The sequence below is a fragment of the Pezoporus wallicus genome, unplaced genomic scaffold (assembly GCF_028554395.1).
Source record: "Pezoporus wallicus isolate ANWC-B61680 ecotype Strahan unplaced genomic scaffold, APGP_CSIRO_Pwel_v1 contig_6401, whole genome shotgun sequence".
Classification (NCBI taxonomy): Eukaryota; Metazoa; Chordata; class Aves; order Psittaciformes; family Psittacidae; genus Pezoporus; species Pezoporus wallicus.
The window spans coordinates 1,055,246-1,077,116 of NW_026638608.1; the positions used below are offsets into that span (position 1 = coordinate 1,055,246).

General features: G+C 39.8%; 2 protein-coding genes across 4 annotated transcripts in view; one reads left to right on the forward strand and one right to left on the reverse strand.

The window, feature by feature from the left end:
• Nucleotides 1-1,396: 1,396 nt before the first annotated feature.
• SMPD4 (sphingomyelin phosphodiesterase 4) lies at nt 1,397-18,754 on the reverse strand. 3 transcript variants are annotated; one of them, XM_057411394.1, is made up of 19 exons: nt 18,716-18,754; nt 18,386-18,472; nt 17,761-17,903; nt 17,539-17,614; nt 16,510-16,618; nt 15,898-15,950; nt 15,158-15,309; nt 13,761-13,893; nt 13,063-13,134; nt 9,642-9,731; nt 7,085-7,230; nt 6,588-6,678; nt 5,604-5,704; nt 5,183-5,346; nt 4,149-4,354; nt 3,377-3,610; nt 2,550-2,681; nt 2,267-2,395; nt 1,397-1,859 (listed from the first exon to the last, which is right to left on the reverse strand). In XM_057411394.1, the coding sequence occupies exons 1-19, from the start codon at nt 18,752-18,754 to the stop codon at nt 1,533-1,535; spliced, it is 2,484 nt and encodes an 827-aa protein (XP_057267377.1). In that variant the 3' UTR covers nt 1,397-1,532. The 3 variants fall into 3 exon arrangements, with proteins under 3 accessions (XP_057267377.1, XP_057267378.1, XP_057267379.1); XM_057411395.1 differs by lacking the exon at nt 9,642-9,731; XM_057411396.1 differs by lacking the exon at nt 3,377-3,610.
• The window catches only part of GGT5 (gamma-glutamyltransferase 5), a 36,732-nt gene continuing 32,373 nt past the window's right edge, over nt 17,513-21,871 (forward strand). Inside the window, exon 1 of the mRNA XM_057411399.1 lies at nt 17,513-17,645. The gene's annotated coding sequence lies outside the window, so the exon portion shown is untranslated. The remainder of the gene's footprint in view (nt 17,646-21,871) is intronic.

The window sequence follows — 21,871 nt, forward strand, 5'->3', positions numbered from 1 at the left end:
AGCTGTTTTCTCACTGAACTTCATTTTACTTTTGATTAGTTGTCTTTCCCACATGCACCATCATGGCATAGTTTTAGAGAGCACAAAATGGTTGTTTTTTTTTTTTGACTGAGTTACCTTTTGAAGCTCATCTGTCAGGATTCCTCTTTGTGGCATCTCATGATGCATTGCTTCAGAGAACATTTGGTGTTAATAAAAGTATCTCAGAGAGAATTAAAATTGCAGGAAGGAGTGAGAGAGAACATGGGGACAAGTACACAGAGTGCTGTGCTTGCTGTGTGCCGTACTCTGAGGGCAGACACAGGCTGGGGGGGAAATGGAGCATTTTAGTCCTGGGGAAATAGAGATGTTTTGACATTGCAGAATACTGTGAAAACACCTGATTTTTGTTGTTTAGTACTGTTAGGTCATGCTGTTATTTAATAAGTGACTACTGAGGTCCTTACCCTTGATTAGAGATGTTTTGAGGGACAAGTTTTGCAGTTGCTGAATGTGTTCTATCCAGAAACCCCAACATACTTTTTACTGAGGACCTCTCTTTAGTCAGATGTTTGACTCCTGTGTCATCATGGGGGTACTTACTGTGATGACAAGCCAGGGATATACCATAAAGGCATCTAACGTGGAGGTGCACGTGACTTCATTTAAAAAAAACCCAAAGAAACAAAAAACACCCTTATATGTAGTAGTGTCATGGAAGTTGCTAGAGAGCGTGTAGTCTTGCTTCTAGAGGACAGTACTAAATATTCCTTCCACTGTAATGTTAAATCCTCCCACCATTCTGAGCACTGTGTTTAGTTTATGTTTCACAACTTTAGATTCTCACAGTAGCTAACCACAGAGCTTGTAATAAAAAAACACCAACCAACCAGAAAACCCCCACAACAAACCTAAACCCCTCCAATTCCCCCCAAAACCCCCATGACCTGGGAAGTGGTAACGTAGAAGGGGACTCCCTTACTCTAGATCTTTGGGAAGATAAGAATATGGCATTCCTCTTTTCCCTGTGCTTCCAATAAGTATAGCTGAAGCATATGAATTTTGTGACTCATAGTGTGATTGATTGAATTTTTGCAGATCAGGTTTGTTAAAATGTAGCTCAGGCTAGTGCTCAGAATATTGGTGCATTTTATTTCTAGCAAGATGCCTCCAGCTTTTTACCTGCTGTTGCTACCTGGGTAGTGGTTTAGAAGAAACTGTATTTCTATATTAAACTTTAGACCCTCAGCTATTCTGTGTAAACTGACCAGAGTGCTCCTGATTAAAGTTCCCTTCAGTATAAAGTCTCATTCTTCCCCCTCTCAAGAAACCCCAGTGATTCACTAGATTCTACAGAATGCTTTTATAAAAAAATAAAATTTACTTTGATTATCCCTACTCCACAAGACAACATAACTTGTTTATAAAACTCAATTAATTTTAATATTGAAAAATAGTTTAGGAAGATCTGATACAGTAATTCAAACAGTCATTGAATCCCAGGTTTATCCTTAAAACATTTATTTTTACAAGTGTAAGCTGAAACAAAGAAATTAGTGTTCATGTGGCTTCCATCTTTCAGAGAAAAAAGTCATTATTGTGGCATAAAGAAAATATCCGATCAGGATAATGAATGTGCAGCTCACTGGCCCAATGTTAAACCAGGATGCAGTGAAGTAGATCATCAGTAAAAAAATGAGAGTCCGGTAGCTAGCCAGAAACCTCAGACTGATTCTTGGTCCCCAGTTCTGGCTTGTTCTGTCCTTCACCATGGGACTACACCTGATTTTCTGTATGAGATGGGGCTTGGTAAGATGGTAACGACAAAGCCTGCCAACAAAGTCTTCCCTGGAGCAAAGTACATCCATCTGATCAGCAAACTGAGGTAAGAAAAGTTTAAACATCAGTATTCTATTATAACTATTGCCATAAGATAAGTGTAACTTACTTTGCACTTTTCTTTGGGGGGGGAATAATCAAAATGTAGTTGAAAATAGTAGAACTGTTTTAGTGCAGGCTTGCCTTGTATCTATTAAGCCTAGTGGAAGAAAAGGATTTACTCTTCCTGTTTCAGAAACATTAATTCTGAATGATACACCACTGTTCAAACATCAAGCATAAAGACTACATTTAAGCTGTCATATTACAGGTAGAGAAGCAGGCCTGATACTACAGGGGACTACTCGTACAGACCACAGTAAAGGAACAAGGACAAATTTGCAGTGTCATGTATGTGCAAGAACAAATTTGCAGTGGAAAACACAAGAGGAGACAGTGCTGTACTTACCCTTGCATTAAGCACAGAGGATAACCGAAATAGGAGGCGGACAAGAGTGGCATTTTCATAGCTTCGAATGGGCTGAAGCTCGGTATCGCCTTGATACTGCACCTCAAATCTACGTAAGCCATTTATGATCTGGAAATAAGAAAATAAACCCCTTATCTTGTAGGTCCCCTCTTAAACACCTCTGTGCAGGCATCTCTCTTAGCCCCAGGATGTAGAAGGACAACTTGCTGGTTTGTTTTTTTTTTTGCAAGAACAATCTAGGGTAGCAATATTCTTTTCTCACCTGGTACCTGCCAAGGGGTGTAAGAATAAGGCCATCCTCACTTTCAATGCAGTCTGGAAGCTGGTTTTTCCCATTCTTGTCTTGAGCCATCTCACAGTTCTTCATCATCTGGGTCAGTTGGGCTCCACTCAGCTACTCAGGAATAACACAGATACCAAGAACTGCTTAATAGCAGTTCTAATAACTATTCTATGATTCTATGAATAGCACCTCAGCTAGACATTAAAAGACAATAAAAGTCTCCATATTTCTTGTCTGTGCTCTTCAAATCCAGGAGAGGTGTTCTGTTTTACATGTACCTTACTCCTTGAGAGCTGTCAAATGGCTGTCTTCTCCTAGGTCAATTCTGTATAAGGGAGTGTAGGTGACAGAAATTAATCTGTTCTTTTAAGTTAACCAAGTACACTGACTACTTCTAGTTAATAGCTGCAGTTATTTACTTGTATTTTTATAGCTCTACATTTAGAAGGTACTGGACCGTTTTTAAAATTTAAGCTATGACTTGCCTGTTTGTAAACGTGAGAACAGGCACAAGTAAAGAGACAGGTTTGGTCTAAACTATAAGTCCAATAGGAGTATTCACTTGAAACAAAGTAGGCTTGGTATTCAGAAATACAGAGCATCTAGTTTCCTCTGTATTGAAAGGGGTTTTGAAGTGGTAAGGGTAAAGTCAAGCCCAGAAGATGTTTACAACAAAATGTGCTAGCGGGGTCTCTGGATGGCTTTGTGACTCCCCAAAGTACAAGAGAGACCCAAGTATATTTGAGGGATCCTGGCTCTTGTACACACTGCTACATAGGGAGAGTTCGTAGAAAGATGTTACGTACCTTAAAGATTTGGCACAAGTATTCCAGTGCCTTCTCTAAATATTCATCTGTTTTTTTGATGCTGTCTTGCCCAATTTCATCAAGGTCATTGCCTGTGTAGGAACCATTCATCTCAGATGGTGTAAATCTAAACCACGAAAAGAAGGACTGGCTAGCCATTGTCTCTGCAGAATGGTCTGATATGGATTTTGCTGTCTGCTGTGCCTGACAAATTAACTGAGCCAGTTTTAACACCTAAAACAAACAAACAAACTTGTGTGGGACAAAGATAAAGGAACACTAAGCATCAATACATGGATAAAACTGCACTTTGATACCTGGCAGTGAGAGCAAACCCACTCTCTCACCTAATACGGACTTCTGTTAAGACTGTTAGCTGCATTTCTATTAGGACAAAGGTAGTTATTGTGTGCTGCTTAGGTTTTTCAGCTGGCTTTTATTTCCTCCTGCTATTTTTATCTGATAGATACTAATGAATCAAGTGAATCAGAAGTTCACAGTAAGCATGTCTGAGAGGAAATACTCATAATATCTATATATAACATAATACTCATAACAGCAAGCTGTTACATTAACTTCTGTTCAGCACAGCAAGGAGGTTTTTACAGCTGTGCTGGATTGAGACCCCTCAGATTCCAGAAGTTATCATCAGCAAAGTTAATTATACAGTAGGGCAGGGTGTGAGTTTTTCCACTCTTCACTTACAGTATGTATGCTAAGCACTGAGAAAAATCCTGTCAAAATAGAACGACAGGTGAAAGTTGTTGCTTACCAAATTCCTGACTTCTGTGCCAAACATCTGTTTATACTGGCAGTCCTGTCCTTCTAGGCTGTAAACATGATTCTTCACCTTGAATGATGCATCTGCAGTAGCTGGAGGCCATGATGAGAAGAAGGCTCCACCAAATGTGGGAGTCATAAACAATCTGTGTTGACGATGGGGAATAACAAGCTCTGGCTGCAGGAATAACTGTTCCCCTAGATTTTGAGAAAAGGAGTGAAGATGGTTATATAATACTCCCTGTTGTGCCTGGGAAAAGTCTAGCTACAAAGAATCTTAAGGCTGCTGGACAATTTGCTTTTAGATAAAGAAGCAGTTCTAGGAGGAAAGAGGCCTTAATTACCTTTTTTTCATTTAATTGTCTCTGCCTACAGCAGAAAAAGCCAGAGTGCATTTAAATGCAGACCATACAGGCATTTTCAGCTTTTAAATTTGGTTTTGGGCGTTTTTTGTTTTTTTCAAAGGCACTGGAGTGTCATAACACTTCAGACATTGATACTTCTTGTATCTTACCTCTCCCAAATTTACTGTATTTTAATTATCCTGAAGAGCATATTTGAATAGCTGACTAGTTATTTTGCTAAGTATAAATACCTTTAGAGATATAAGAACTTTTAATCCTGAGATAAATAATCAGTGAGGCAAGTGTAAAAAAGCCTGACTTTATTGCAGACACCCAATATTGAGTTCTTTAAAAAAGAATCATGGAATGAAATCTAAATGATGGTGATTAGAAAAGAACTGTAAACTTATTAAACCAATACTAAGCCTGACCTTACTGTAGACACCCAATATCGAGTTCTTTAAAAAAGAATCATGGAATGAAATCTAAATGATGGTGATTAGAAAAGAACTGTAAACTTATTAAACCAATACTAAACAAATATTAGTGAAGACACAGACTTTTCAGTGGCAAAATAGCATGCAAAATGGGAGTATTCATCTCAGTGCTTCTGAGGTAAGCTGTAGCCATTGTGAAGAAAGATTGAGACAGGAAAGCATAAGACGTCAAAATATCCATTTACCTTTCAGGATCATTTCAGCTAGATTGGGCTGAGCAAAGACCTTAGCTACTCGGAACACCATGAAGGCATTTTTTGGACTGACCAAGTCTGTTCGAAGAGCTCTGTTCAGAAATCCTGCAAACAGCTTAGTATACATGAGTAAGTTTTCTTGAATGAAGGTAGCCCTGTCAAAGTAAGTACAGGATTTGTGAGTACAGCTATTTAAATAACTGTTGTTTTGTCTTCTGCCAAAAGAGTCATTAAGTAAATGTTTTATACTGTCTCCAGAAAGATGGTGCATTTGCACCAAGACGAAAGATTAGTCTCAAACCAAAAGCTTGCGCTGTAAGAAATCATCTCTAATCTTGTACAAGCAACTAATTCAGACTGAAATCCTCCTCGAGGTTTGGTTCAGGTTACTCACAGCTGCTTTTTTCCTTACCATTTCTCTGACACGCTGTGAGGCAAGTGTTCTGTGCTTTGCGGTGGCTTTTCTGGAGCATACCTCCATGGCTGCAAGTAACTTAACCACATCTCGAGAACCTAAGCAAAATCACACATAAAACCACGTAAGTATCGATACTTTTCTGAAAGACAGAAAGGGGTGAATGTTATCTTAATGACAACTAAAAGATTTTAGGAATAAAGCTCTCTCATAATCTGAGTGTCTTTGAAAAAACTGAAAAACTAAGTACATGTTCATTAGGACCAACGTGAATTTTCTATAATACACAAATAACACAGCACTCATGCAGCAGCTATAAAAGAAAACTTAGTTGGTGGCTGCATTTAAGGTGCATTTAACAGCTCTGATAGTGTTCACTGAATCCTTTTTGAACTAATTAAACAAGATGCTACATGAGTATCATTTCAGCTCTGGTCTTCTGTGCAGGCATACCCACGACCCTAAGGATACACGGGAGTAGTCAAGGATACATTTGCCATGGCCTCTGCAGTCATTTCTTCTGACATTGTGCCTTGCATGTGTACCTCAAACACTGTGATAAAGCTAACTGTAAATCTAGTACGTAAGTTACATTCTGCATTTTTAAACTTCTACATTAATTACCAAGAGTTGTGGTCTGATACAGTTCTTTTACTGCTTGTAGGAGGTAATATTTGCAATATCTATCACAAATCGTATTTTACTGCTTTTGTTTATGACCTACTCTATTAGATACTAAGAAACTAGAACCTGTAAGAATGTAACATCTTCTTTTCAATGCCAACAACCTGTAGTAATTATCACCAAGATCTATTTAACTATGTCTCACTTGAACTCTTAACATTAAATGTATGTGTTATATAAATAATTTAACTGCTCTAACTCCCCAAATGTTTGGACACCAAGAAATAGCTGCTAAACAGTAATAACTAATTACTAGTTCTGTTGCATACAGACTTAGAAAGAGAAGCAGGTACGTACTGCTCTGAAAGAGGCATCCAGAGGCCAGTGGCCAAAACAGTGTTGCAGAAAGATATAAAGTTTCTGTCGGACAAACCGAGGAATTACAACCCTGCAAACAGATTTAAAGACAGATGTGTAAACATCAGCAAATTTTAAAAAGGTAAAAAACTCAACACACTACCACAAATACAAATACAGAAAGCACTGACCCAAACTTGTTCTTTCTTAACTGAAGCTACTTCTGCCCATTGAATTTCAACTCAAATACATATATATAAAATTCTCCACTAACCTTCTCCAGAATCCTCCAGTAGCATTTTCTCTGACTTGTGCCAAGATACTAGTGTAACAGCAAGACATGTCCCCTTAGCCCCCCTTCCAGTGTGTGTGAGAAACAATACATTAGCTCTTACATACTTTTATTAATGTACTTCTGAATTTAGCCATCAAAACAGCCTAATTCAACCTCTCGGTGAAAGCAGAGTTTTTCAGGGACAGGCTGCTCATGTACCTACCTTTTAAACTCCTCTAGTGGGCTGGCTGTGTGGGAGTGGGCTGAAGGGGAGAGAGGCTCTGGTTTCAGGCTGTTGCTGAAAGCATGCAGATGTTTCACAAGCAGTCTTACCACTAGCACATGCTCTTCAGTGGGCTTAAATGACTCCTAAATTCAAAGCAAAAGACAGGAAGATAATGAGTATCATATGCTAAATGTCCAGGAGATAATTCAGGAAAACTTATATTCTCAGATCAGATACTGAAATGCAAGATTGTTCTCCTCCTTCTAGGTTCTTCATTGTAGTTTGGTGCCACCTGATTTTAGACAGACTTGATCCCCAGGATGAGCTGCATCAATCTTCTGCCATCAGTTCACTAAGAAACAGTGGGATATTTTTGATAATGTGATTGTAAAAGAAAGCATCCACAGTACTCTAATGCACTGAATTTCAGGCTAGCATTAAAGAACAGAATAACTTGTAGATTTCAACTTACCCTTTTCTGAAAAAAGAGTATCAGCCTTTCCTTATGGTTATAAGTTCATTGCTGTGGACAGCACAACACATCCTTTGTTTATGCACTTGTCTGGCTGTATTGAGTTCTCTTCCTATGCTGGTACTTATCTGCCTTATAAGAATAATCTTAGAAAGAGTTATGGTAAGAATAAGAACTGATTCAAGTCCTGCATGATCCTGTTGCTCCTAGCATCCTTATGGGTAGACGTAACCTGGGTGGGAGTAGCTCAAGGAGCGATGGTGAGACACAGCAAGTGTATGATATAGCAGGGAGATGAAAAAGATAAAAAAAAAGCTAGTTCTGGTGCCCAGCACCGGAGCTGGTCTGCTGAAGAATCTGGGGTCAAAGTACTAACTCCTTTGCTACTGTAATCTGCGTTAAGAGCAATCCACTACTGAAGGCAAAGTTTAAGACATTACTTGTATTCTACATTTCACAGCTCTCAGGTTTATCAGAAGTTGAGAAAAATGTACATGAAACAAATATAACAGAAGATGCCGGGAAAGTGTATTAGACAATAGCTGCAAGATGTTTTCAGGATGCCAAATGCAGCCATGCTGGAGTAAGATGCCCAATATGACTCTAGGGGACTGGCAGACATTTTTATACAAAAAGCTTCCACTTCTTAAACCCATTCAATAGTGTTTCCACTGCTGGGGTGGGTGTGTGTGTGTTGTGTGTCTTTTCTCTGCAATACCTGAGGCAAAGCAGATGTGGTTTTACAACCTCATTAAGATTTTTAATACACTGTAAAGTTCACTCCAGGAAAAGATTCAAGGCCTAATAGATATAATCATGTAGTACAGCTTTCTAAAAGAGAGGATTAGCCTGTAATGAGTGTCTTGTGTCCTTGACAGCTCCTGGCAAGTCAGCATGTTTTCTACAGCCCTGAGGAGGGGTTTAGATGAGAACTCTGAGAAGTTACTTGGTTCTAGAAGTTTAGGTTGGGATCTCCAAAAGCAACTAAAGAGGTTGAATACTCTGCTATAGGCCTTGAAAAGGTGTAATTAAAAATTGTAGGCTCCCCCAAAGGTATCTTTTGAACTTACAAGACTTATCAGTACCACTGTTTCAATACATTGCTTCAGGTTTTCCCCTTAGCAATTCTTATCATTTCTTCTTAGCCTGGATCAGCACCATTATGAACATTACTGGTTTAAAAACACAAGTGTTTTTGTTGTAAAACCTTAGCTTACAGGATGGATGTGTACTGTTCTTAACACAGTAATTAGATAAATTTAATAGTAAAAAACTATTTAAGATTTAAACACTAGTAGTTCCTGTTTTCTTTTCTAAGCAGTACCTTGAGCTATCACACCACTTAAGGGATTAAACAGCAGGAAAATTCTATGTAGTACTAAAGAGCTTTCAAGTATAACAACAGCTTTATAGTATATATGCTCAGCCCTCCCCTTTCCCAAAATGAAGACCCAATGAATAAAGGGCTGAAGTAGGGAAAGAGGAATCAGCAATCTGTTCCAACAGGAATGTTTTTGCATGCACATTTCCTGAACAATCTGCAAATGTACCACTCGTGTGCTTTTGCAAAACTGTATAGTCAAGTTTACATTGCCACTATAAATTTAGTACTATCCAATGACATCTCACTGGCTAAAACTCTCTACATGTTACCTACCTTAATTTTAGGTGACAGCCATGCAAATTCGGATCTTCTCTTCCATGCTTTCTGCTTAAATACTAGTGTATGAGGGCCAGAAATCTGCCATTGGGTGAAGCCAATTTTGATGTCAAAAAATATCAGCATAGCTAATAAGCCTTTTTCTACAATGCATTATAAGAGGGCATCTCTAAAAATGAGAGTTCATAATTAGTTCTCATAATATGCTAGATTTTAACTATTTTCTCCATAGCCTTTGCTAATACCTCTCAGTATCTATCTGCAGTGAAAACTTAGTAAATCTCAGTGCAGCGTTCTCAGTCAAGATGTAAAACCACACCTTGGCAGAAAGAGCTGCTGTACAGCTAGCACCAATACACTTCGCAGATTATATGATGGAACAAGATTCTTATAAAGGAAACAAAATGAAAAGATGGTAATACTTGGTATGCGTGGAGGGCCTGGTAGCTGGATTGGGCAGGACTACCGTGGTGTTTACTGGAGATACTGAGTCGGTAGTGGAGAACCTCCAGCTGAGACAACAGAAACAAAAAGGAAGGGGGGAAGGGAAGAAAGGAGAGAAGAGAGCAAGAGAAAAAAAAAAAAAAAGAGAATGAGCCCAAGGAAGAAGGGTGGGGGAAAAATGAACATCACAAATACAGTCAGGGACAACAAACCACAGTAAGAACTGCAGCCACAGTATCCTTCTTTCTGGTGTTCAGTACATTGATTCCACAATATTTCATGCCTTTTATCAATTTGGAAATACAACTGGGAGCAGGTGTATAGGTATAGCTGTAAGTGGTTGTGGCTCTTTGCTAGCCTCACAGTGAGTACTGGTAGGGGATATATGGAGCTTTTGCCAAATAAACTCCCCATTTCAGAAGTTAACTGAACTGCAGCAACATGGGTTTACACACAGTTACAGTATTTTACTAATGGAGTAAAAGTGTTCAGTGTTCCGCAAGCTTTTTTAATGCTGTTTTGAAAACTTTGTGATTTCTTCCTGTGCTGCTGGAGAACCATGGTTTGTATATTGGGAAGAAACTCAAACTGATACTTTCTTCTTCCCAAGGGACAGGAAGAAAGAAGTTTGCTTCTTTTAAAATCATTTTGACCCTGTCCAGTATATTTCCACTTCAGAGAAATCCTCTGTCTTCTCTTTCCACTTAAAGGCCATTTAGGAAGGCTACAGGTCTTATGAATGTCCTCAAAAGAGGAAATTACTTTTACTACCTCTTCTTGGATGAATAAGGTAAAGAGTATTTTTTGACAAAGCAATGGTGAAGAGGATACTGTAGCAACAGTGACACACATGTATGAAATTAATGAAAAAACATAAAACAAAAAATGTACACTACACAGACCCCAATGACTGTTTTCAGGCATCTAAACTAACTCTCCAGATCACACCTCTGCTGTCTTTGAATAGCCCCTACCCAATGTCCTCTAGTGCCAGTTTGGTATCTTTTAGTTTTACTCTTTTGGAGTGGTTTCTGCAAGCTCTCCAATAACTCAGCCTTGTCTGCTTCATAATCATCTTCCCTGCCACAGGAATCAGCAAGAGCCTGTAGTCTATTTGGCGTTCCACAAGCAGTGCTGGGGTCTGTGGCACCTGGCATTGGAAGGTCAGGAAGCATTACATAAGATTTTATCAAAAATGTCTTTTTAAGGGTTGTCATTACAGCAGGAGGGAATAGGAAAAGAGATGCTGCACACTTAGGCTCTGGATCATTTGAGAAAGAAGAAGAAAATAGACAATGTAAAAGAATGGGAAAACAGTTTAATTAATGGGGAAAACAGTGAAACAACATAGCAAATAGTATCACCTCAGGTTTACATCAGATCCAGAAAGAATTCAAAGCAGTAAAGTAGAAAAGAAATAGACCTTCTCAAAAGAAATTATTCATTCCCATTCCAGCTCCTTCTACTTGTAAAGAGAAGTCTATGATGATATTGCCAAGGTTTACGGAAAATCTGTCATTCCCTGAGGCACTTCACAGGAAAGTTACATATCTGGGATCTGGCTTGGCCCATCAAAGCAAACGAGTCTGGCTGCTAGACAAAGAAAGTGCAAGTTCTGTGGAACCTCATCTCACCTTCCAAAACAGGTATGTGGCCACTTCAAGCCACTGATGGTCAAACAGACTTGAGGGATGAATGATCACTGATTACCCCTCTTTCCAAACGCACAGAATGCTAAATGGGATCAAGTGAACCTACTTAATTATTAATAACTTAAACCCTTATGTTAAAACAAAACTTGTAATTCTGCATATTCTAATTTCTCATCTGAGGAGCTATAAAGCAGACCATTCTCCTTCAGCCCACATTAAGACTAGTCGACAGCTTAGTTTAAACATCACAGGTCCTGTCCCCACATGATCTCTAACTCAGATCTCAGTCCTGCAGGAGGGATCCATTTATGTGAATCCATTTAAGGATGTCATGGGGAATTCCAGTCCCTTATTCAGATGTTCTAACCCCCAAAGAGTAAAAACTTCCTTTTTCACATGTTTATGATTACTTCCCATCAAAGACAAAACTAAAATACCATTAGGGAGTTAATGGCCTCAAGCTGTGGCTCAACACACCTTGTGGATCCTGAAGTGATGATTTCAGAGAACTTTCAGCTTTACCTAGTCCCTATTCGACCATAACTTTGATAGTCATTGTCTATAACTGCTGCTCCCTAGTGTTAGAAGAAAGCATCTGAAATACAGAGGGTGAACAGAGGAGAGAAGTTTAAAGCAATCATTATTCTGGCCTAAGCACAGTGCTTGACGCACAGAGACTGGACAGACAGACAGACCAAAGATACTTCAAGCAAAGCCTTTCCATCACAGGTGCATCACAGCCATGCTGCTGGGAGTCCCAAGTGGAGACTTTGCAACATTAGTGACTTTGCATTTTGACCTCAAATTTAAGAACAAAAGACAAAACCCATCATGCTTCAGCTCTCCAATGTTTTTTCCTAGCAAAATATAAGTTTGTTATTTTATAGCCTGTGGAGTAAAGGATTAGAATTTCTCAATTGATCAATTCCCATATTGCTCTTTCAAACAGGAGTAAATCCTGAGTAGCTTTCATATTTCTCCCTTCCCTTCCCCCCCCCCCCCCCCGAAAGTCCCACTGTGACCCAGAGGGAATTCAGAGGATCAACATTTTCTCCTTCGAATTCCCTTTATAATGCCTTTGATCTTGGCCTCCCCAACACTTACTTAATTTTTACATGCAGTAGTTTGTTACTGAACAGGCCACCACAAACTGCTTGTGTATTATCTGTGCAAGAGCTTTTTAAGATATGTAGCTACGGAACTACTTATGACACCATCATGGTGAAAAGCATATTCTGGAATAGGAAACAACAAAATTGGCTTATTCACTTAAGGACAGTTTTATAAGATTTCCTTTTTTATTTTGGATTTATGCTAAAAGATGGTTATGAATCTTAGAAATTACTAACTGGTATTTCAGTAACAGTAGTTATCGCTGCTGGAAATAAATTTTAGCTATTTTTAGCAGCCATGTTGCCCCATTGAGATTTAATACTATCGTGTTATAGTGGCATCTTCCCCATCATTAACAGTTTGACTCTTGGCATTCAGATTGTTGTGACCTTCCTACAAACTCATCTTTCACAAAAAACAAAACACAACTTCTGCAATGAAGGCAAACCTGGATGACACACTCACAACATTCTTCATAACTGGATTAGCAATTTTGACACACTTGTGTAGATATTCTGGTAAATTATTTCTTTTCTTTGCACCAATACACCAAAACAATTATCCACACAATACGAGATTTACCCCAAGATACAAGATCAACCATCAGATGACACTCATAAGTGCAAACTATTACCTTGACATGAGGGGATTGCATTTTCTGATACATTTCCAGTGAATAATGATGAAGCCACATTTCAACAAAGATCTGCAAAACAAATATTTTCTCAGCTAAGGACAGAGAAATAATCCAAGGTTTGTCAGTCACAAGCTAAGCGTAGGGGAAGACCACAGTATATAATTTGAAGACTAAGTTGTACTTTGTAAATAGATAACCACCTATTCAGAGATGTTTCAGGTTATCATGTCAATGCAAATGACTGAGTTGGCACACTGTTAGCACCTGCTAAGCATCAATAATTCAGTTCAGCAACATGGTAGGAACTTGTTTGAGAACCACTGTCAAGATTCTCCTTTCCCTTGATGGTGAATGGAACCAACTTGTCTCTGCTCAACCTTTGTTTAGAGCATAGAATTGATGTAAGATTTAAAAACAAAAAAAATCATGTTTAGAAACTTTCCTGGAAAAAGAATACTCAAATCTTTAGGATCAGCTGTCAGATACACAGTCTTAATTTTAAAAAAAAGTGCCTTTCTAAATTACAGGTTAACAGTTTCACAGTTGTTCTTTGTTTCACTAACAGAAAACAACAACTGCACTGCTCAATTCCAAAAACTAAAGCAGAACGGCATAACTATCTTTGATTTAAATGAAGAGGTTCCTCAGTTTGCAGCAAGAAATGTGGGGTGTTTTCTTCCTTAAATCCAACTCACCTGCAGCAGTGTTTCTGATCTCCAGATCTCCTGAGAGGCTGGGTCAGCATTCAGAGAGGGCTGATGAGCAATGTGCCGTTTCAGCAGGCTGGTGTGGTGCATGCCATAGGAAGTGAAAGGCACTGCTGGAGACCTTTACAGACAGGTGAATGGAAATACTGAAGTCGGTAAGCCTCAGTACCAGGAAATGCATCATTGCTTTAAATCACTGGATTATAAACTGGAAAGCAGTCTTTAAGAAGTAAAACTATACAGCTGATTGCACAATCTGAACTTATGCCTTGTGTTACAATTACTAGTCACTTTAAAGAAATACCACATCCCTATTCATACTGCACTGAACCAGCTTTACACAGACCTAATGTTACAGGTTTTCCATTCTCCTGTTCAGTTTGATTTCTTTCACTCTGTCTTCCATATTCATAATTCACCTGATTTGTGTTTTCCTGGGTACAAGACCGTGGAAACTGCTATTTAAAATGCAGTTACAGAAAATATAATGGCTATTTTTACATTTGTATAAAATTGCTAATATTGATGACATTTTATGAATTTGAGTAGCAAAACTGATTTTGAAAATGTAGATTTTCACACACTCAGCCATTACAAAGCACAAAAGACTGCTTGTACTGGAGAATTTTCACTTCGACTTTGTGAGTTTGGTTTTATGCCATATTCACATAGACACATAAAACTTTAGTAAGTAGTCAAGAATCTTTCATCTTCTTCCTTCCAGTTGTGGCTAAATAGCTTGATCCATTACCATGCAAAAAGTCACTTGAAATGCAGTCACTCATTATGCAATTTGATTACTAATACATGTCTTGGCTTTATATATCAGGAAGTTACGAACTAAGAGACCTATGAGCCCTATGAGTCTGCAGCAAACCATGGGGACATGGTCCCAACACATCAGTTTCAAAGAACTGTAAAGCAGTTCCTAAGAGCATTCAACAATCAAGGATGGCAACCTCAGAACTGAAACAAAATGACCAACTGCCAAGTTTTGTGGCTTTATAGCAACATTAATGAAAAATGTAAGTTTCCTTGTAACAGTGTTGTCACCAATACCATCTTTACCACATACCATACGTATTTGAAGATAGTAAAAATTACTGTCAAGTACAATCAGATCTGTCCTACTCCAGTTGCAGTGCACAAAACACAACTGGAGCGGATGAACTGATTAATTTTTGTTGCTTGTACATGCCTTTTCTGCTCCAATAATAGCTACTTTTCAGACTTCCGAGTGAAACCTTTATGGTAAAATTAAGTGAACATAAATATATTTAATGTTTGTAATTACATAAGTACATACAGATCATAAAGAGTGGAGGTGTTTCCTGGATTCTGTAAGCACTGTTCCCACAGTTTGCCTCTGGCACTGTAGTCATTACCTGGGAGCTGGGGAAGGGATGGCTCCCCCAGGATTTAGAAGAGGTGGAGGAAGGACACTTCCTTCTGTGGGTAGGAAACACTTCAGGTATGTGTCCACCAGTATGAAATAAGCACTGTTGGAAGGGCTCACATGATGAGTGACCGATGTGCTCTGAAACAGACACACAGGATACACCTGGAGTTATATACTGTTACCTAAAGTCACTGCTCGGGCATGTCTGCTATGCAGCCAGATCCATTTAGTATAAATAAGCAGAAGCCCTCTGGCCTTATATAGAAGGCTATAAAGAGTGAACTGACAATAAAGATACCTTGAAGCAAAGGTAAAGTAACTTTAAGAGAACTGTTGCTGTAGTAGTGAATGTAACCAAGTATGAGAAAAGCAGTGTCATGCAGCACAGGTAACAAAAGGAAAAGGAACCAAACAACCAGACACCATAGTACAGCACTGTGATTACAACTGCATAAACTGTCTTACTGGATAGAGATGTAAGAAACCCATTTGGCATCCACTGCCTACTCCATGTTGGTGTATTGTTAGAGAGTCTGCTTACTGGTATATCTAAGGTGGGTATTTTGTTTATTATTCAGTCTCCATTGCCAACTGAACCAAAGCAATAACAAATTGTAATAGTACAGACAAAACCACTGTAAATTTAGCTTGACTGCATCTTAGCAGGCTCTTAAAGCATTGTGAAGAAAGACTAATGTTAAAGGAAAAATTGTGAAAGGTACTTACCTTCTGTGTAATCAAACTAATTGCAAAGTAAAACATATAATATTCAAATGGATCTGGAAGAACAGTCAAGGATCAGATAATAAAAAACAGGTACAGCTAGGGGTGATGACTAGACATTAAGTTTTTATTTTGTCAATGCTAGCTTAACAGCAAATTCAGCTTTGCTTTCCAACTGACTCAAACATTTAGGTTTTCTCTGTGCCAAGGTGTGTTTGCATTACTCTTAGCACATTTGACCGTCTCAGACTGAAACCAGTACAGCTGCAACTAAAGTGCTTGCAACAACTGCGCCAGCTGCCAAGTTAACATGCTCTTTTTCTATCATATTAAGTAAACTATGAGTAGTACGAAAACAAGAACTGTGAAATACAGGCCCTACTGAAAGCACTGGGAATTTTGTTGTTGACTTGAATAGAGCCAGAAATTCCCCCCAAGGTTTTATAAGAAGATGACAAAATTATTTTTCATTGGAACCTAAACATTTCTAATCAGCCCAAACTCTTTAGCATGACTGTGATTTACCATGGACACAAATACACAACAGAAACGCTTGTAATATCTAAGGTTTAGATACTTAAAAGGAATTAAAATATCCAACTGTTAAAAGGATACTAAGAGCCAAATTCAAACCTAAACCACCAGATGAAGGAAACTGGACTTTGTTGTGGTACAAAGAGCATTCAGGTAGGACTTGCTCTTGTATTGAAGCCTTCACGGGGCCCTGAAAGACAGAGTGATGAATTATTACTGTTGCTACTCAGCATATTTGCTGAGTATGTTTTCAGATAGCAAAGTTATGTTTCATTCCAGCATTCTGGGATGTTTTCTGCATTCAGCTCTATGGGATTTTACTACATCGCAGTTAGTTCCTTGTGCAGATGAATGCTCTTTAGAAAACTGCCAACTTTCTCACAGAAAATAAGTATCAGGTTGGACTGGGAGCAGCAGGAGACTGCTGTTTGCCTGTTGCTGATTGTTTTGTTAGGGTAAATGAGCTGTAGACCAGCAATTACTATATGCTTGAATGATATTTTGTTTTGTTAAAGACTGTAGAGCTATCTGAATTGATAGCTTCACAGGTATCAGTTGTCAAGAGATAGCTAATAGCAACTGAAGAAACATAGTGAAACAAATCTGCAGATAAATACCTTTATTTGAAAGGTCATACTTCATATCTAGGATTCATACAAAGGATATGTATTAGTCTTCAAGTACATGGGCACAAAGCACAGCCAGGGAATGCACTGCTCTGTGACAAGCCTGGAAAACTATTTTCTGTCCTGTAAGTGAGGCATCCCTGCCCATGGCAGGGGGGTTGGAACTTGATGATCTTAAGGTCCTTTCCAACCCTAACTATTCTATGATTCTATGAAGTACTGGTAACAATGACCAAGCTGGGGAAGGGATAAGAATCCCAATGTAGCTTTCCTGGCCAAGCAGCACAAATATCAGCTGCTGACAACCCCATCTCCTCCAAAGTTCTTCCTCCAGCAACTGTTTAGAGCAATGGGTGTTCTCCAAAACTGGAGCACTGAGAATGTATCTTGGCCTGTATTGAACCATATGTATACAGTGTGTACAAAGTTCCAACAACTGCAACAACAACTACATTCTTGTCTTACAGATTTTTCAGTTACTCACTGGAAGATATGAGACTGGGAAATCATATCTGTATTCTTCTATTTGGAGTTTATAAACCAGCTTCATCATTGGTCCACTGCAAATGAGCATCAGAAAGAAAACCCATGGTAAGTACCCTCTCCTGTCTCACTTTTATGAACTTACGTTTGCATAACAGAAAAAGGTCAAACACTGGTTGGTTGTTCACCATTCATTTTTAAATCTGTGATGAAATGATTTTACCTGGGACCCAGGAAATCCAAAGCCACAGAATACTCTGTAGGATTTGTTCTTCCTTGCAAACAGAGAAGATTCCAGCCTACAATGATGCCATCCAGGCTACCAAAAATGCTCTCCACCAGCCATGGGAAGATACCATGTAGTTCCTTTAGGGAAGAGACACAAATATGTACAACTCCTCACTGGAATAATCTCTACTGCATGTCCTAGAGCACACAAATATGCTGCCTGCCACCTATCCATGAATGTTTCCATATTATCACTGGGCAGTGCTTCCATTCAAAAGAATGTGTTATAATATAGCGATTACAGGAAATTGATGCTGATTTCTGATCCTACTAAAGTTGCAATGATACTCATCAGCATCTATCCAATTACTTGTCACACTTTAAAAACTAGTCTCATGAACTGAGGCTGAAAGGTGTTAATGAAGTGCAGTCAACTGAAACCATTTTAAGTGCTTACAAAAGGGTTTTAGCTCTGTGGGAAGACGCTGGATTCCCACTGTTTCAGCTGGGACCTTCTAAACTCTTAAGAAAAACGGGAACAAAGAAAACAACGATATGAAGAAAGCAAATCCCCCTGGAACGGACCGGGCACAGTTTCTGACAGGGCAGCGACTGCTCACCTTGGCGGGGAGCTCCTCAATGACCGTCTTCAGATCGTGGACCCTCTGAGCAAACGGCTTGTTTACACAATCTGCCTTCAACGTGGCCTGTCACAAATCAGAACGGAAATGGGCAAGGGCAGTATTTATTATGGCCGTGATGCAAACATGCCCCGATCACACCGCTCCTCCCGTACAACGTTTCTGCTGACGGGGCTGAAGTCAGGCTGACCGCGCAACCTCACGGGCCGGTAACAAAGCTAACACCGCAAGTCCAACCGGGACGGGACGCCCCGCGCCGCTCCCGCCAGGCCCCCCCCCGCGCCCTCCCGCCCGGCGCTCCGCACCCACCAGCAGAAAGCTGGGCTGCTGCAGGTGCGGGCCGGCCATGCCGCAGGAAGACACACGGGACCGGCCGGTAACGCTTCCCGCAGCACCACGGCGAGGACTCCCTCCCGCCGTCCGCGCAGCCCTTCTGCGTCATCATACTCGCCCGGCGCCCAGCGCTGACGCCACTCCCTGCGGCCAGCGCGCCGGGCGGAAGGGAGAGTGCGCTGTTGCTATGGTGATGAGCCCAGAGCCCACGGGATGGCGGCGCTGAGGGAGGAGCGTGCCCGGCCGGCGTGAGCCAAGGCCCGTGTGGGTTTAGCCCCTTCCCCAGCCATGGTGGAGACTCGGGGGAGCAATGGAGGTTCCTTTGCGATCATCCGTGGAGGGCTGTTAAATGCAAACAGCATCGCAAGACAGTAGACCGCAGTCAGGCAAGCCCACAGCAGGTCGGGGTACGGTGACGGTGAAGCTGAAGCCATCCATCCTTTGGCCAGTATTTGGAGAGAATTCCAGTCTAGAAAACAGTAGTTAATTTTATAAAATAATTAACACCATTAAACATGGTTACAGAAAATAATCCTGCTCAGACAAAGTTGGTTTGTTTTGGTTTGTGACCACATTTATAGGTTTTGTCAGGAAGGATCAGTGTGTAAATGTAGATTTTCATTATAAATTTTATTGGCTTATGCAAGGAGGTGCAGGAAAACTTGAGTAAAGTGTCTGGTTTAGGTTGTGTAGGAGGTAAAATGTGGCCTCGTACTCCACTGCTGCCATTAAGATTGAAACAAAGCGTAAAACATTCTGTTGGAGAGAACAATGAAAGAATTCCTTTTGTAACATCAGCTCTGATCCTTCAAGGTGACTTTATTTATCCAGTATAACAGGATTGTTTGCCATTGTAAAATGATTCACTATTTGCATAAATGCTTATAGGATCAGGATTAAAAATTGGTACCTTTTTTCTTAGTATTGACAAGTGCTTCCACCCCAATCTGCTTGTCCAAACTGGAGCTCAAAACTGCATTTTGATCTTGGTCCTGAGTAAGTGGAGGGAAGGCAGCAGCTCCACTGGCAGTAGAACAATCCAGTTCCTGCCTGCTAAAAGGGCGAATTAAGAGCTTTCCAGACAGCCCCATTTGGAATTCAGCCAGGCAATTAATTTGCTTTTCCTTTTTATATTACATATGGGTTTTTTTTGGGGGGGGTTGTTGTTTGGGGTTTTTTGGTTTAACAGTTACACAGTATTTTGAACGTAGCAAGCTGGTAACAGCTGACAGAGGAATTCTTTGACACGTACAAAAATGTGGCTGAATTATTTGAGCTGTGTTTGCTGTGATGTATATATGTACACGTGCCCTGGCTGGGATGCTGGCCACGCTTTGAAAGACCATTGCAGATGGAAACTGTGGCTCCTTGAAGGATCGGTTCCTCCTGCAGGGGGGGATAAACAGCTATGGTAGCTCCAGCAAACGCTGGACCTGATGGCAAAGCGTTTGCAATGTGTTTGTTTAGCCATGAAAATTATGGGTATGATTGCCAGAAGTTAAGAAAACAGTTGATAAAAAAAAACCAACAAGAAGTAAATAAGAGGAAACAAAACAATGGGGGTGCTTGCTAGGGAGGCTCAGGAGCACTTAGGCAAATTAATAAAATGGCTGCATGGGAGAAATGTTATGAAATTATTTTAAGAACTAGGGAAACAGGAGAACTGTGGAATTGACAGTTTATTTGTATTTATGTTCTGGAGCCTACTGAAGTCAATGATAAGGTCCATTATCACTCTCGCACGCAGCATTTTCAAATGTATATACTAGGATTATATATGCATTTTTCCCGTTTTGCAGGGGCCCAGAAAAGTTATGTCACCTGCTGATATGCCACCTACCTAGTTTTCCTTTTTCTTTTTACCTAAGCTGTAGCTGGTTTTAAGCCATGGCAACAAGAAGGACTTGTTTTGTTGGTATGTTTTTCCTGAGAGAAATATTCCTGAGATATTTGGAGGTTGAGCTGTTTTCGGAAAGTATTAATTCCATTTAGTGATCTGCTTTGGTGCGTGCTCGGTGTTTTTAGCATTCATTGTGCAAGAGATTTCTGTTAGGCTGTTATATAGCCTTGTACTTTGGCCATGCTAACACTTCTCCTAGGTTGCTTCAAAGGTAAGCCAGCATTTTGTCACCTCAGTGTAATCACTACAGCATTACAGTTTCAATTAAACTCTGCATAGGTAATTAAGTTTATACAATTGCCATAAAGCTTAATGACTCAGTAGAGCACAAGCAATTTGTGCATAGTAGAGTGAGCTAGTACAACACTCAGTACTAGAAAATCCACTAGAAAAAGAGACTAAATCCTCTGATGGCAGCTTGCACTGTTACTGATGCTCAGGTTAAACATTTGGGATATGTAAGAAAACAGACTTGTGTGGTTCTGGTTCTTGCAGTGCTGTCTCTGGAATTCATACAGCCTTTCTTTTTCTGAAAACAGTACTAAACCTTTGAATTAAAGCTTATGGGGCCTCCATTGCATTTTATAGACTTCAGTGGGAAGTTTGGGTACAGAAGGAGTTACATCACTTCAAAATGAAGCAGTGTTTGTAGCAAAAGGTGCTGTGTTTTATAAATCCAGTGGATATGAGGGGGAGAGACAGAGGAGCTTTTGGGCACTGGGACTTCTCTTGGAGTCTGTCTTAGATGCAGCAAATGACAGGTCCAAGCTGGGAACAAGTTATTGTAACTTTAACCTGATTATGTTAATCAACGAACTATTTGTCTGTTAATCAATGAAGCAGTTTATCTTTTTTCTGAGAGAAAAAGATAAATTAGAAATAGTCTTAATTTAAAGAAACAGCACAGGCTTCTGATAAATTAGACCTTTTTGCTTGTGCAGGATTAATTTAATCTCTTCTTGTTAGGGCAGGTTAAGAGTATCATAACAGTGAAGAACTCTGTTGAATGTTTTCACTGAAGAATTGTTTGGGTGTTGATGTGTCAAGGATGGATGAAATGACTAGAAACTTACAATCTGTTCAGCTGTGATGGGAGCAAAACCAGACAACCAGTTAATGTGAATTCAGCTGGAACAGAGCCTGGAGTCATATAGTGCCTTTATTTCTCCATACAGGGGAGAAGAAAAGGGGGATTTTCAGAACTGTGGCAATGTTTCTGGTCATAGAATCAT